This window comes from Athene noctua, chromosome 2, assembly GCF_965140245.1.
Source record: "Athene noctua chromosome 2, bAthNoc1.hap1.1, whole genome shotgun sequence".
In the NCBI taxonomy this organism is placed as follows: Eukaryota; Metazoa; Chordata; class Aves; order Strigiformes; family Strigidae; genus Athene; species Athene noctua.
The window spans coordinates 140,505,682-140,522,603 of NC_134038.1; the positions used below are offsets into that span (position 1 = coordinate 140,505,682).

A 16,922-nucleotide genomic window follows, 5' to 3' on the forward strand; every position below is an offset into this window, starting at 1 on the left:
TGGATAAGGTGGCACACTCTGTCCTTGATTCATTGTTAAATATGGCCTGTCATCTCTCTTACACAAACTTACTTTATGGAACAAAAAGAATCAATATTCTTGTTTTTTCTTCAATGTTCACAGTTAGCCCCATTTCATCTGACATAGTTTCGGAATTCATGGTAAAGGAGCAAGTACGTGAAATGAATAAAGAAATTGCTGAGAAAACAGAGAAGTATAAGAAATGCAAGCAAATGTTGGCAGTAAGTAAATGGCTGCTTCGGAAAGCTGAACAGAAAGTAGCTATAGGTGCTAAGTCTTAAAACCACAAAGTCTACCCAGCTGAGTTGCCTTGTTTGTTTGATACGCTGTGATTATGGTAGAAGTCAACATTAGAAAACCCATTTTTATTAAAGTCAGCTTTCAATTACTTGTGGCGTTAGAGGGTTCAGACAAGGACCCCTAAGGAAAACCCAGATGCAGTAAAACAAATGAACAATACTACTACTACTTCTGTGTTTAAGGTTTTTAATACTTTTGCATTATATTTTAAGTGTAATTGATTTTATAAATCAAATACAACATGTTTCTATAAGCTAGCTGATGTCTGGAACAAGTATAGCAATGTTTATCTAATAGGCTGTTCAAGTGTAATAACTCCTCCAAATCTGACTGTCCCGGGCTTTTACAATGTTTTGACATCTAAGTGGATGCTGCCTACTAGTTTGGGCTCAGTCATACATAAAAGCATTTATATCTGGACAAAATTTAGCACCAGTAGTGCTGTAGCCACAGTAGTAATTCCCTTCAAATATTAATACCTGTCAGTCCTAACATGATTTTAATTTAACCAGTTTGGATGTATGTATGATGATGGAATATTGCTTCAGTGATGCTGATGAAAATTAACTGTTGTAGAATTGTTTAAGAAATGCTTTCTGGGTGTTGTCTTGTCTCTGTTTATCTTGTTTTTCTTATCACAATGAGATTATTTCAATGTGCTCTCCAGGATGTAACAACTGTCCTGTAATTCTTCTCATTGCCTTGTCTATGGAGATCCTGTGTTAGATTCTGCTGGCTATTTCTTCTATAGTGATGCTTGAGGAAAGTTTTGCCTTTGACCTTCTGGATGAAAGATACTTAGGTTGTAAAAGTTGCACGGGGAAAGGTTTTGTATTGAAGTGAGACACTTGAAAGGATAATAATTATTACCATGTAGTACTAGATACAAGAAACTCCAAACTGTTAAGCTAAAGAGGAGTACTAGCTTGCTGAAAACTCATGCAAGAGTAGGGTATGTACTGAACATAATTTATGCGGTGTTCAGTGCTCTTGTCCCCTTCAAAGTCTTGAACCAGGCTTGATTTCTTGGGGAAGCCATTTGTAAATGGTCTTGTTCTAAAAGCATAAAGTTACATGATGTCATTGTTGGGGGAAGGAAGGGAGATCTTTTAAAATTGTAAATATTTCACGCCTTGATGTAAACTACTTTAGGACGAGAAGATGAAATGCAGTGTTTATGCTGATGAACTAGCTAAACTGGAGCTGAAGTGGAAAGAACAAGTGAAAATCAATGAGGGTATAAAATTACAACTAGCAGTGATGGAGGATCAGTATAAAGTAAGTTCCAGATTTTGTTTATGACAATGAATGGTATCCTGTTCTTAATATAGTTGATTATTTCTAATAGTTCAAGTAATGAAGAGTTTTAATGGGGAAAAAGTAGGGAGGAGGTGGTTTTGGTTCTCTCAGTTCTGTGGTGGGACATAAAAGCTGGAGAGAAGTGAGTGAAATAAATCACTGAAATGCCAACAGATTCCTTCAGAAATAATGAGATGAGGCTTGCAAACCTTCAACTGTTTCTGGGCAGTGGTGTTCCTCTTGCCGTTAGTATCACTGACACTGCTGTTCATTTTTAACCTAGGATTTTATCATTCAACAACTGTTCTCTGAAAGCTGGCAAGGAAAGGGTGCTAATATACTGCTGTTATCCATTAGATAAACTTGGGGAGTGTTGTTGGTTTTGATTTGTAGTAGTACTAGATGATGCATGTAATATAGTAGACAAAATTATTTCCATCTGAAAGATGAACTTAATCACTGAACTTTGTTTTCACAATATAGCATGCAGGGAAATAGCTTCTATTCACTAATACAGGAACCTTAAACTTTTCATATAGGTTCAGCTGGCGGAAAAAGAGAGACAAATAAAGGAACTGGCATCACAGTTGGAACTCCTTACCAGTGAGAAGGTATTGTCAGGATTCCTGTTAAATTTTGTAATTAACACTTGTGATGTCAGGAGCATCAGTTGAGGAGTTGCAATTTATTGAATTTATTCATTCAATTGAGGAGTTGCAATTTATTTTTAAGCAAGAATTTGTTTAATCTTTAAACATACTTTTTCATATTTGGATATTTTCCCAAAATGAACTAGCATTTTAAACTACAAGTTCTGTTAATAATACTAATATATTTTTTTAAAAAATGTACACCATAGTATATCAACTTGCCAAAACTGACTCAACCTTTGAAAATATTAGCATTTTTTGCTCTGTAATACTGTTCTAGAATATTTTCTATATATATTCTAACAAAAATGTTACGGTGTCAAAAATTGTTTTCTTGGTTCCTGTCTAGAAAGGTATTCCATCCAGGATCTAAATTAATTATTTCTGTTTGCAGATAGGGATTAATCTCTGTGATTTAATAATGTGAGATTGCAGCTACCTATACAGTTCACAGAACACAGGAATTCCTATCAATTCTTGTCCTATATTCCTTTCTTATCTCTGCAGCATCACTGTTTTTCTACAATTTAACTTCTTTACTGTTACCTCCTAGTGAAAGAAATTCAGCTGTGTTGTAGCTAGAGGCTTAGTGCACGTGCTGCTTGGCCAAATAGGAAGGACTATTGTTGAGCTCATGCTCTAGTCTTTCTGTGCTCTGAGGGAGCATCAGTTAACAAAACTTACAGGAATCTCATTTCTTTGTGAAGTGCTAAGGCTTGGACAACAGGCCCAAGCCAGAGTTGACCTATAGATGAATCCTGTATGTTTTATAACTGAAAACCATTGTGCTAGTAGGTGTTGTACTAAGTTATAACAACCCACTTAAGCTGATGTAGAAAGTGCTAAAGCATTAAAATGCTGAAGCCTGAACAACAGGCCCCAAGCCGAAGCTGCTAAATTAGCATGTAGTCATTAACAAAATATGTAAATGCACTAGTGAAAGAGGCAGCTTAGACAAAATATAATCAGTAGTGAGGATGAAAGGATGAGAGAATGTATCCAACTTTCCTTTCTCAGCCCTCTTCAAGGCTGGGAACCCAAGTATCTGGCCTTGTTAGAAACTCCCTTGGTTTCCCCGCTGAGGCCAGGCGTTGGGTGGAATCCAACAGGAGAATGAAGCCAGCAATTTTCCGCTCTAAAACAAAGGTGCCAGCTATCCTGGCTTGTTGATCTCTAGTATATAAGGTTGGGCCCGCTCACAGCGACTTTGGCAGCCTCACCTATGGGTGGACGCAACGTGTAGGATTTCCCACTTGCTGGGAGAGGCTCTGCAAACCCTCGCTGTAACCGGGGCTGCCCAGCCACTGCGGGTCTGGGTGATGGGAACGTGTGCAAGTGGTGATGTTATCTTTCTTAATCGCTATTCTGCATTACTCTGTATTTTTCCTATTTGTTGCTTTAGGTGCATTATTCTGCCTTTTCTTACTGCATGTTTTCTGTATTACTCTGTTACATTATTTAGTTATCCCCAGTAAAATACGTCTACTCTTCTCACTCTGGTCTCCAAGTTTAATTGGTATCCTTAATCAACGAAACACTTTGAGACAAGACACTCTCCCTGATGCTTTCAGGAGTTACTGGCTGACAGGCAGCACAATTAGTAAACCTTATTCCCTTTGGAATCCTGGCATAAAACATGAATAGTACATACCTAGCTTGACAGTTTATTTTTTCCATCACTGGTTGAGATTATTTTTGCTTTTATCCGGTATTGTCCTATAACTAGAGATGTAGATGTTTCAGTAGTATAATCTCTACATTTTTCATGATGTGTGCATACAACCAAATCCTTTTGACATCTGCAGTTCTCTTATTGACTGCTTGTAATAATAAGAGCAGCTTGACATGTGACAGTAGTGACTTTGGTAAACTACAACTGGAAAAATATCTTTATCAGGAAATGATACACAAACAGCACTCTAATTTTTAAATATGTGACAGAAAATGGACTGCTACTTCCAAGAGTTCAGTCTAATCAAATTCATTGCCATTGCTATTAAACCAGACATTCTGAAATAATGATGTTCTTATGTCAGAAGTACCTCTAAGGTATTATATAGCAATTAATCATAGCTAGGTTTTACTGAAAAGTGAAATAATAAAATGTTTCTGTTACAATCAGTTAGTATTGCATGATATTGTGGAAAAGTTGATTGTTCACTTTACTTAAAAAAACCCAGTATGAACAGATAGTTAGTAAAAAGAAGAATTTGCATACTGATAAATTGAAATTAAACTAATTTCAGATTAAGCTAGTTAAATGTTTTGTAACATTATCAATTCTCAGGTAGTTGGTATTTTTTTTTTAACCAAAGATGTAATTTTTAGTAAATATCTCTCATTTTTTCTAATTCAAAAGAAAGCAAAATAAAAGATGAGTTTTGATGCATATAGTTTAGCTGGAGGGAGTAATTTTAAACACAACACATAAGAACTGTAATAACATATGGACCTTATAAAAGCTTGGGACTTTGATTCTTCTTTGTAATGTAAGTATATGTAAATTTGGTCGACAAAGTGCCTTGCTAGCCTGCAACCATGATTTAAAAGGTTAAACACAGTATAGTAAACAGTTTTTCAATTTATACTCCATTATTGGTGTTTGTTTATAAATGTCACCAAACATAGCATGCTAAAAATGTTCATTTGCTGTCTCTTCAAACATATAAAATTACCTGGTTTCTATTTTATTTGCATACGTATATAGCATATGTTTTTTTTGTTTGTTTTTTTTTTTTTAAATCAGTCTACCCTAGCTATCCAGCTTCTGGCTAAGACTATTTTACAGCACCTTTTTATGGTCACTTTGATCTACATTCTGTTTTAATCTTATGTGATGCTAAAATTAAAGTATTAATGCAACAGCCTGTCATTCTAAACTGCTTCCATATTGCAGGAGAAATTGATTTTAAAAAGCAAAATCTTAATTTCACTGATAATTAATTGTTCTTGCTTTGTACTGAGTAAAGATGAATTATTTGGACTTTACACACTCACTAAAACTTTAAGATGTAATCCTAACCATTTAACCCTAACCATTTCAATCATACATGCAATTTAGTCTATAAATCTAAAGTAATGCTAGCATAGTTTTATATATTATCTACAGGAGGAGATTTTACTTGGAGGGTGTTAGGTAGAAATTGTGTTGTCCTGTATTAGAAGGTTTTTCTAAAAGAAACACTGCTGTGTTTATGGCCAGTGCTCTAAAAACGATAACTTAAGCTGCCTAACCATTTGGAGATAGTGCTTTTTCCCTGTTTGAAAATGACTTTATGATGTTGCTGTTGGAGTCTAAACGTTTATGTTTGAAACCTGATAGTAAGTATAATAATAAATGTATAATTTCCATCTTTACTCATTTGAGTGGTGTTTGTTTTCAGAGCAGTTATTGCCACTTGATTTTTGCATTTTTATGTTCTAGAGTTTGGGCTGAAGTTTACCTGTTTTTAAGAAAAATATATTGAGTTGTGCCTTTTAACTGAGACATTTTACTTCTCATTACTTAAATTGGTAGTTGAAGTCTTTAGTTTTATGTTTCAATTTCAAATCTTTTGAGGAAGAGGCACGCTTCCATCTTTGTGGTTTTTGTTACCATTACGTTAGCAAATATTAAACATGAAGAAAATGCTAACCAGAAAGAACAAAGTTATTGGAAAGCGTATCTCCCTGAAAAATTTATTTTTTAATGATTATTTTAATTTTTACATCCCTTAATTTTTTTGCTTGATTCTGAATTGTAAATGACATATTCCTTTGGATATTCTTGGCATACGTGCTTTCTGTCCCTTAAGCCATTTTATTAAATGAAAGGATGAGGAAGACTTCTTTGGATAGATTACAGCTGATGCACTGACCACACTTAAGTCACTTTAAGTACTGTCTTTTAACATATATATTGGCTTAGTTTTAATGGTTATAAGTAAATTATGTAATGGTAAGTTATAAAATCCCCTTAGTAGTTTATGATAATAATTATCTTTATATGTTATATACAAGAACCTAGAATTTGAAGTATATTATTTTTGAAGAATTCTGTTTGAGCTTTTCTGAAAGAATTAATTGCCTTTCTGATACAAATATTTAAAGAACAGAATTAAATAAAGCAGGCCATTTTAGCCTCTCAATAAATTCAACAATTTTATGTTTTGGACGGAAACACTGAATTTTGGAAATAAGCTACACACAAGCCCTTGCTAAACTGTAAAGATACATGTATAAAGTAGGTGAGGATACGAAGAAGGATGAATTAGAACTTTGCTCATTAAGTTCATAGAGGGCATATTTTTCGCAGGAAGCGTAATAACTTCGAAATCTGTGTGTGAAAATACAACTTCTTGTGGTCTGCTTGTTTGTAATTAGGCAAGTGCAGTTTTGTTCCTTATGATGCTTGTAGTGTAAATATTATTTGAAATAAGTAACCTGGTCTGGGTTATGTCTATGCAAAATAAATTTCTATTTGTTAACATAAATGGAAAATACCAACCTTGAGTTTTACTTCCTAGAATCAGTTGTCTGAATTTTGTCAAAGATGGAGATCTAATCAATCAGTCTAGCAGTTAGTGTTGAGTTTACCTATATATTCAGGGGCCTTTGCACGACTGCTAGTGGCATGACCACCGTACCTAGGTTATAGTACAGAATGATAAAGCAAATTGTCTTCACTGTGACCCATTTTTAAATTTTTATTATCTCAGTGTTTACTGAAATCCTGTGGATGTAAAGTATATGAGGTCTCCTCCAGCTGTTCATTCATCAAGTTAAAAATCTTTCCTGGTATTCAACAGAGTTGTCACACCTGCTGTAGCCCATTCTGGCCTTGAATGTTTTCATTCAGATAGTGTTGTAGGGTACACAGCATTTTCATAGCCTGTTGTTTTGACTGTCAGCCTCCACTGCATTTATCAGGAGTTACTTGTTATAGTTTCAGGATCCTTTCCAGATGTTTCTGACCTACCATTCTGTCTTATTTGGTGGTCTTATTCAGATATCATGAACTGATCTGTAAGACTCCTCTTCATAATTTTTCTGTTACATTTTCAGATGTGCTTACTTGTGTGCTTTTTTCCATGATGTTTGGTTACATTTTGGAGAGAGATTTCCACTGAGTAACTATTTTCTTCAGGGTGCTCCTGCAAACTAGCCTTTCCCTCATGCCCTCTAAGGAACTGACAGCTTCATGCGGTTGATGTAGAAACCACTGCTTAACATGTTAACCCATCTCATGACTTTATCTTCCCCCCCCCCCCCCCTTTGATTTATGTTTAGATTGTAATTTCTTTTTAGACTACAGTCTGCCTTTTTTTGAATGTAAGAACAAAAAGGTACCATCTAGGTTGTTAAGTCTGCTTTGCAGTGTAGCTCAGAAGCGTTCTCATATCTTCAGACATTGCAAGCCTCAAATCGCTTTTCAACATTGCAGATAACACTGTATATTAATTGAAAAAACAAACATCCGTTTTTCTTCTTTCTGTTCACAAAAAAGCAGAAATATGCAAAAATTTCAGCTGTGTTAGCAGTGACTAGGATAAGGAAGTTTTTTGCTATACTTGGTATAAAGGTAATAGAAATATTTTGACATGGGGTTTTTTAGTTGTTACTACTTAGTAATTACAAGTGGGCATGATCACCAGGCAGAATCACAAATGAGGACAAAATTGTTTCAACTGGTTTAACATATTTCATCACACATTCAAAAATTGATTTTTAAAGCAGCTGAGAATGAGGAAAGGTAATGGATCTTTGCCTCTGTGGGTATAGTTTTAGGTGAATGTGTTTCATAATATCTCTGCACTTGAAAAAAGTAATTTTCCAGTTTTAAACACAGCTACATCTAACGTCTGCAAAGAGTACTTGACTGTGTGTGCAAGTAAGGGTAACTCTAAGAAGGTTACATTGTAGGGAACACAAGACTGCTTATAATTCTCTGGTTTCTTTCCTTGTGTGTGTGTTTGCATGTGAAGGATATTGACCAAAAGTTTGTGCTAACGTTCTTCATTTCATAACTGAGAGTGACAGCCTTGAACTCAGCTCAGCTAATGTTATATTACACTTCATGGAAGTCAACATTCTGCTGATAGATATCAGAAAGAATCCAGTGCAATGTACTTAACTTTTTAAAGTATCTGCCACTCACAGATTAATAGGGAATTATGTCAAGTATGTACATATATGTACTTCACATACTAAAACAGTACATTCTTGAATGGTATGGTATGATATAAAAGACTTATTTTTAATTATAACTTTTAAAAACTTATTCTCATTGCACATTATTTTAAGTTGTTGTTAATCCACCCATTATTTACCTGTTTAACTGATTCTTCTTTATTGTAAAAAGGATGCAGGTATTTCTTGAAAAATGTGGCAGTTCTGTTTAGGTAACTTGAATTAACTGATGACAAAATGAGGAAAATTTAATTAAAAATGTCTTATTTGTATTCAATGACTATTTTTGGTATGTATGGTGTATTTGTCACTAGATCAAGATGAAAAGACAGTGGGAAGATTAGCAGATGTATTTATAAAAATAAAGCGAATTATTTCATAAAAATTTCAAACTTTGCTAGGACTCCATAGATTAATTACATTTTAAACTTTGCATTGTTTAGGAACTTGGCAGAACACCAGGAAATCAAGCTGGAAGGATGATGGAAGGACAGATTTCACAACAGACATTACATTTTCGTAACCCATATTCTGAGGAAAATGGACCAGTTCCTACAGTGCCAAGTAGACTACCAGTATTGCAGTATGGAAACCCTTATGCAAGTCAGGAAAGAAGAGGTAAGTGAATTTCACCACTCCTGCCCAATATAATTTCCCTCTCACTGTTTCAAAAGCACTGGCTCATTTAATGCCAGTTAAGTACTAACTGTCTTTATTCTGCTGTACAGAGCCTTTATTGATTGATGACAATCAGTAAAGTGCCTTTATTTTACTGATGCGAAATCAGTAAAGCTTTAAAGAAACACCTTTTGAAAAAGGTGATTTCTCTTCTATTGTTTTATATTATCTAAACTGAAAACGTGTTTAAGTTAATTTTTAAATGTAAGGTAGCACCTCTGTAATCTCAAAATATAAACTTTACCGAACAGCGATGATCTAATTAATTTTTCTTTAGATGGAGCAGATGGTGCTTTTAATCCTGATGACATCCAAAGACCACCTGTTAGAACTGCCTTTTGGGAGCTAGAAGATGATGTAGTGTGTAGTCAGCCTTCACGCAATCTTAGTCGGCCCGATGGTTTAGAAGATCCCGAGGACAGTAATGCAAGTTACCCTTTTTATTACTTTTTTTTTCCTTGATATGTTTACTAATGAGTAATCGAGTTGCACCTAGGTTTTCAGTATCTGATAAGCCCAACTTCACTTTGAATTTACATAAGCATAAGTTTTCTTTTTCCTGAACAACGTTTTAGGTGAATTTTGCTTGCTTTGAAGGACAAAACTCTGCACATCAATTGATGATAATACACTTGTTGCCCCAGTCTCTTGAGTTACTGACAGCTTGTTTTGGTATTAGGACAGTAGCTTCTTAACCTGTTTAAATACTACAGTAGAAAAATCCAAGTAATCTCAATTCATTCTGATTTTTCTCTCTTGTGTGGTAGCATGAAGGCTCAAAATGTAGCCATGTCTTACTCATTTTATAATTTGTATGTAGTAACTAAATTGTACCAGGACAAATAAAAAAATTAAAGGATTCTCATAGCAGTAGCTTCAGTTAAATGCTGAAATGAAATTTTTTATCCCCTTAGGTACTTTATTCTAATGTATTAATCTGTCTTTTGCAAATCTGCATTTATTAATTTCCATTTAGAATGTTTTTGCTGTTAGACATGTATTTGGAAGAGCTAATTAACTGTTACCTAAAGCTGATTAAACAGGAAGTGACAGATCCTGCCAGATTTCTTTTTTCAGGGCTTTTATGCTTTAAGTGGAAACTGGTTAGCTTTTCTTTTTAGTACAATTAACTTGCATGTTCAAGTACAGAAAATGGCTTTAGTAGACTGGCTTCTGTAATAAAGTGGACTGTATGTCTTCATTTGAACAGGAACAGACTTACTATTTTGAATTCTAAGTACTCTTGCACCTTCAAAATATTAAACAAGAAATACCTTTCTGCAAAGTATTGTGCTCTTTGCAAGTACAGTGGTATCATGACCTGTTTCTCACTTAGTCTAGTTTGCCACATTTAATTGCTATTAACCTTTGCAGAAACTGATCAGTGTTCAGACAGGCATGATTTTAGCCCTGGTGCTCAGCACCTATAATGGAGAAAAATGTATTTCTCCCTCCTGCCTTTTGCCCCCAGTGTCCATTACTGTGAATAATTAGAGAAACTGTCAGAACTTTTGCAGCCTGTTCAAGATCTAGAATGTGAGCTTAATGCTGTTGCCCACCTTTACTTCACATTTTGCATATTTAATCTGATCATTCTTGACGTAGATATTACATATGACAAGCTCTTCTCTTCTTTAGTCATCTGCTTCAGTTTAATTAGCAGGGTGTTCTTTCTGATCTATGTGCTTTGGCCTCTTGCAAACCCAAGAGAAACAGTGCTAGAGTCTTGTGCTCATTTGCTGACACATGTTGGATTTTTGTAATGAGATGGAATATAACAGGCTTAAATAAAGTTTAACTTGAGAAAAGGTGCCTTTAAATCAGATAATTTATATCTTTATTTTTTTACTTTCAAATGAGAATCAGTTGCTTACTCTCCCCAAAACAGACTGTATGTTTAGTGTACAAATGTACATGGAAATGAGTAGTTGCAAGATTCTTTCTAGAGAGGCTTAGTAGTATGCTAGATATAAAACAGTTCTAATGCAGTATTTAAAGAAATAATCAGGGAAAACTTTCATATATGTTAGGTAATTAATTATAAAGGAGACCCTGTCATTTGTGCAGAAGGAACAGCAAATAGGAAATAATAATATGAAGAGTCACCATTTGTTGTACTGTGTTTTTAAGTAAGCTGTTTTAGAATAAGATGTAGTTCTCTACCTTTTTAAACCAGTAAGATGTAGAGTCTTTTGTTGGAGGAGGATTCCCTCCAAGAAGAAAAGGACTCTGGTAGTCTGCTGCTTTCTTTAAAGTATTACCATTGTATGGACTTCTGTCATGTTCCTCTCCACTTTCCTATTACTGTATGTGATATTAGTTTAAGAACTCGAGGGTACTGTCTTCAGTTCCTCTTGAGTTGTAGACCAAGTAAGGACACATCTGCAAATGCATCAGAATTTTTGTTTAAAATTGCTGTTGTGTTCTGATTTTGTTTCTTCCCAAACTGTATTATTTGAGAATGGGGCATTTCCGTGTATGTGGTTGACATGGAAAAAACATCAGTTTTGTATGACTCAAAGACTTACTGGAATTCTTCGTAGCTTTAGCTCTTGGAACTCTTAGGTCAATTAAACCGTGGTTTCTGAGAGGGATAAGCTGTTCTGTGTTAATTATGCCAGATGAGCATGCACACAGTGGTGATTTTGTGTAGAATAGTTGACTTGCCACAAGTTCCTGCCATCATCTACTCAACACTAACTTTCCATTTGCTCATGTTCCCGTAATTGACCAAGATGTAATAATTTGGAGCAAATAATTTCTAGAAGCAGGTAGGTATGGGAGGGATCCATAAACAAAACATATATATATTTTTAATACTAAAGTGTGAGTTTTAGAAATGTAGTCCTGATTACAGTTGGCAGTAAGCCCAGAATAACTGTCCTGAGACTCTTAAACAATGTTGTTAGTCACAGTAAATTTGTGGGGGATGGAGAGTGTAACTTTTGGCAACTGACAACCAGGTCAGGGTATTTTTTGAGATGAATCCAAAATGGCCTTTATTCTAGCACAAAACACCCGCTACACAATTAGCCTGATCTTACTCTGGCAGCCAATTACTATCTTTTGTATATGATAGACATAAAAGGAGGAGTTGGTGTCCAAGTACCTCTTGGGAGTCCGGACTGCTTGCAGAAAGGTAGACCTAAAAGGTGTTTTAGACAGCAGAGCTGAATCACAGAAAGAAATCATGTGTGCTTTTCTTTCCAGCTTACCCAGAGTATGTGTTAGCGGTGTGTCCCTTTATTGTTTAAAGCTTAAGATGGGGATCGGTTTGCTTAGTGTTGTATGTTAAAATGATCTGTAGAAATTGGAGACAGGGATTGTTCAAGTCTGGTTTTTGTACAGTGTCACACGGCTTTGTTTTTAATTTCTATTTGGCAGTCTTGGAACTGCTTACGATTGAAATTATGAAAGCAGTACTTGAGACAAAATCAGTTAGTTTTGTTAAAACTAGGTGAGTTGCGCTTATTTTGACAGTTAACGACTAGTTTCCCTTCTTCTAGTGACAAACCCCCTCTTTTTTTTTTTACAGTGCTTTATTGTCTAATACTGTATTTATCTTTATGATTTGTATAATCTGTGGAACTCACTGGCAATTTTAAAGAGTCAGAGTTACAGCCCAGTGATAATAGTTAAGTCATGATGTTAAAGGCATCCTTTATAATTCATTAACCTAATTATCCAAACTTAATGAATTCAGAAGGCCCAGCACTTGCTATGCTACATAACCACAGTGCCAGCCTGTGAATACATGATAGCAAGCTCTTTTTGTAAGGACGTGAGGCCACATATCGACTGTGTTACGTCACTGCAGGGCACTGTAGTGGGCTTGGACTGGGTACGTGCAGCCATATCCCTAGTCATCAGTCTGGAGTGCAAGAAAGCTGGCTCTGGAACTACCCGAAGGGCAGATTAAACTGTCTCTTCCTCAAAATACAGAGTATGGGCTTCTGTCCAAATAACTTGGATGACTCGACCACGGGGTCTTGAGAGTAAGCTGATGCCTATGCTTAAAATACAGCATAGGCTCAGCCATTGAGGCCTGACCTTCTGGCAGTTATTATCAAACTCTTTCTGTAAAGCAGCTTCAACTGACCTTCTCATTTCAGCTTTTGAGTCTTCAGGGGATGGGAGAGTGACCGGTTTTGAAATGTCAGATTGAAAAGCATGTGTAGCATCGTTTATAAGAATAAAGAATGTATCATTGGTTATACTAGCTGGAAGAAACTGGTCGCTAAGTGGTTGTGAACAAAGATCCGTCCTCCCTTCATAGAGTTCTCCATTTTACAGGGCACACTTTAGGAGTTTAGTCCATCCAAAATGACAGAAATAGACAGCAGTCCAATACAAGGGGACATCTTCAGTGTTTTCCAGAAGTTCCAAGTTACCCCAAGGCAGTGCATGAGAATTCTTAGTTATCGGTGATTGTGTAGTGTTTACTATAACTTGTAATTAGAATAGCTGTGAAATACTCTCAGACTAAGATAAAGTTTTTGTGTTACCGTTTGAACATTCTTTAATTATACAGTAATCTCTGTAATGTGCGCGTTGAGGTATCCTCGATATAAATTTGCATTCTTCTTGTTTGGGCTAAGCATAACAAAAGGTTAAGAACTGAGCAAAAGTACACTGAAGAGACAGGCTTGATTTTATCAGCGTAATATCAATACTGTAAGGAACACACAAGTGTGCTTTTTACAGTTAATTGAACTGGGTCATGAGAAAGCTATATTCTTAGAACAATACCAAATTTAATGTTACTTTGATATCAGAAAAGCTTTTTTTTTAAACCACTAATAAACTTGTGCTTGCCTTTTGTTGGAGCTAAGTGCCTACAAGGCAGCAATGCAGGATAGTGTGTGTGTGCCCAGGTAGAGGAAAGCATCATACTCTTTCTCAAATCAGCTTCTCAAAAAGGGGAGTGAGGAGGAATGTTTTATTTGTACATGGTAGAATATCACACTTGCCAGAAGCTGAAAGAAAGGACAAAACAGGTAAACACTTTTATCTTACCAAGTGACAAGCAGTAACCCAAATGCTAAAAAAAAAAAACATTGGGGGGGGGCCCAAAATCCTGAACAAATAACTAATCAGAGTAAAAATAATGTAAAAAATCCTCCCAAAAAGCAGGCTAAAAAACCCCACCCAACCTGTTAACCTATTAAAGCTTTATATAAGGTAGACAGGCAGTAGTCTAGCTTTTTTTTAAGAAATATTTAAAATGTCAAACCTTCGTATAAATCAGTTTGCATTTTCTTGCTTCTGAGTAAAATCTTTGGTTTCTTACGGACTGTGGTAGTAAAGCAGAAATATGCACGTGGGAGAGCTGATGCTAAAGCAGTCTACTACTGCTGACAGTGCAAACGTAAACGGGTGGAGGGCATTTCTACTTGAATAATGTGTTATATGAACATTTCATTTGCCACTCAGTACACTTTAATCTTTGTGTAATGCCTGCATAAAGACCGAAAGCTTTCCTTTTCTGGTAGGGGAGCTAAAATTTCTGTGGTATTCTAACATTAGTCTGTAAAATGGATTACTTCAGGAATGATGAGTTCTGTGTTCTGTTACAGTTGGACATTCAGGTCAGCGGTTTCTTTCAGGTCTGTGTAAAGATGCTTTCTAAAAGTTGGGTTTTGTTGTGTGCATTAATAATTTTGAATGGAAGAAGAGACCCAGCTATGTCTTGTTAGCCATGTAGTTTAGGTTAATGCCCTTATATACCAAATTAATATTTAGCATAGGTTAATCCTGACTCCTTATTCAACTAAAACTAATAACCCTTAGTATAATGAATAACCTATGCATTTGTCATTGGGTCTGCTAAACAAAGCTTACTTAAGGAATTTGAGGCTGAAGAGCCCTTTCACCTGAGGAGTACCTCATCTGCCTTGTCATTTGTAACCAAGTATTAGTAGGTGCTGTGACAAAAATGCCCTGTGATCAAGAAGTAACTGAGTGACCAACAATAAAGAATTACAAGAAAATGTTTTCTAAGGATTTAAATGTTAATTAGGCCTCTGTTTGTAGTGAAACTTTTTTTGAAGGAAGATGCACGTTCATTTTCTCACATAAGTCCTGGTCTGCTTACAGTCTGGTATTCAGCAAATTTGTCATGTTTTTGGCACTACATAAGTTGTAGTAGTGTAGCACGAGTATTTTATAAATAGTTTTTCTTCTTTAGTACATACATCCTATCTTTTTCGTGAGAAAAGGAACAAACAATATTTTAATACCCACATGCCCTTTTTACTGCAGGTGCAAAGCAAGCGAGTTAAACCGGAAAATAGGTCTGTTGCTAGCATCTGTCACAGCAAGCCCCACTCTCTGCTTAATGGAAATGTTAAATGCTTGAAACTAAACAGCTGTTGTCAGGAGAAGAAAAATACTGAGGGATCTTCCTATCCTGCCCTGTTTCCATTAACTCTTCATAAGGACAAAGTATGAGCCTAAAACTGAAATATGTTTGAAAATATGTGTTACTTATCTGCATAAAACATGTATAGCTTGTTTGCTGTTGCACATGGTCCCTCGTACATCCCTTTTTGAAGATCAGTTAAATCAGTCATAATTCTTGCCCATAAAGTGCCTTTGAGATGAAAAGGAAAATGACCTAGGAGTTGGAGTTTCAAAACTCTAGCTGCATTTACCTGTATTCCCACCTTGAAATGAATAGGTTTTATGCTGCATTATTTAATTGCGCAATAGAACCAAGATTCTGTATAATAGTTTGATACTGCATAAAGAACAGGTTTACACACAGTGTTCTGATTTTCTTCTTCCTCTTTCATCTTCCTTTCGTGCTGTTTTCTTCCCCTACTTATGTTTGCTTACATCATTGTATTTAAATTTTAATTCATGATAACGTCCTCACAGAATAAAAAAACCAAACCCAAACCCCGCAAAATGTGAGTGCTCTGACCCCTTGCTCATTGGAAGGGAGCTCTGAGAATCCAGTCACTCTAGGTATTTGTCCTTTTTTTTTTTTCTTGAGAATTTCCCACTGCAGGCAGATTTCTTTCTCCTTTTGTGAGCAGCAGTGTATTCCCTGGAGGCCGACCTCCCTTCCCAACCTGATAGAAGCTGTGAGGCAAACCTGCTTGTCCATCAGCAGAGCGATCCTCATCAGTGCCTGCTGCAGCTATTTATGTGCTGTTAGTGTCTGGGGAGGCAGAGCAGGACTGACAGAGCTGATGAGAGGAAGCAGCCGAACAGGGCAATTTAGCTGATGCGCCTGACGGCCACGCACAACGCACGACACGCTTGGCTGGCCAGAGCAGCGCAGGCAGATCACTCAAAACTGACCGCTGGGAGGCAAGCACGTGAATCAAAATCAGTGTCTTTTTTTCCCCTTGCTGAAATCTAAATTGGTAGATTTTTGAAGTCTGACTTGACGTTCTATTGTCTAGAATTTATTTTTGAGTTTTAGCTCTCGCTAAAATGCTATTATGGTTTGTAGTGCGATGCCCTGCATTCACTTAAACACAGGTTTTTCTGTTCTGACTTAGCCCCCAGGCACGCACAGCGAGGCGACCTGCATTTCCTTAGTTTACTGTGTTAGTAGAAGCACCCTAGCAGTGCTGGCACGGATTCCTGCTTTAGGTACAAGGCCAAAAGGCAGTCTGTTTAGCTTCTCGTGTTCATTAACCACGTCCCCCTTTTCCACACTAAAGTAAAACTGATGCTGCAGAGATTATAAAATGAAAGGTAAATTTCATCTGTGTTTATGCTTGATAACGAAAATGCATTTGGAGGAGGGGAAAAAAAAAAGCTGCTTCTAGTGGGTATTGTTTAAAACTTTTT

The 16,922-nt window shown here is 36.1% G+C and overlaps 1 protein-coding gene across 3 annotated transcripts in view; it reads left to right on the top strand.

Moving 5' to 3' along the window:
* TAX1BP1 (Tax1 binding protein 1) overlaps positions 1 to 16,922 on the top strand; it is a 63,235-nt gene that overhangs the window by 44,412 nt on the left and 1,901 nt on the right. For all 3 annotated transcript variants that reach the window (XM_074900454.1, XM_074900455.1, XM_074900456.1), the window contains 5 exons: positions 124 to 242; positions 1,474 to 1,599; positions 2,160 to 2,231; positions 8,882 to 9,056; positions 9,394 to 9,542. In XM_074900454.1, the coding sequence (XP_074756555.1) occupies positions 124 to 242; positions 1,474 to 1,599; positions 2,160 to 2,231; positions 8,882 to 9,056; positions 9,394 to 9,542 (641 nt within the window). The remainder of the gene's footprint in view (positions 1 to 123; positions 243 to 1,473; positions 1,600 to 2,159; positions 2,232 to 8,881; positions 9,057 to 9,393; positions 9,543 to 16,922) is intronic.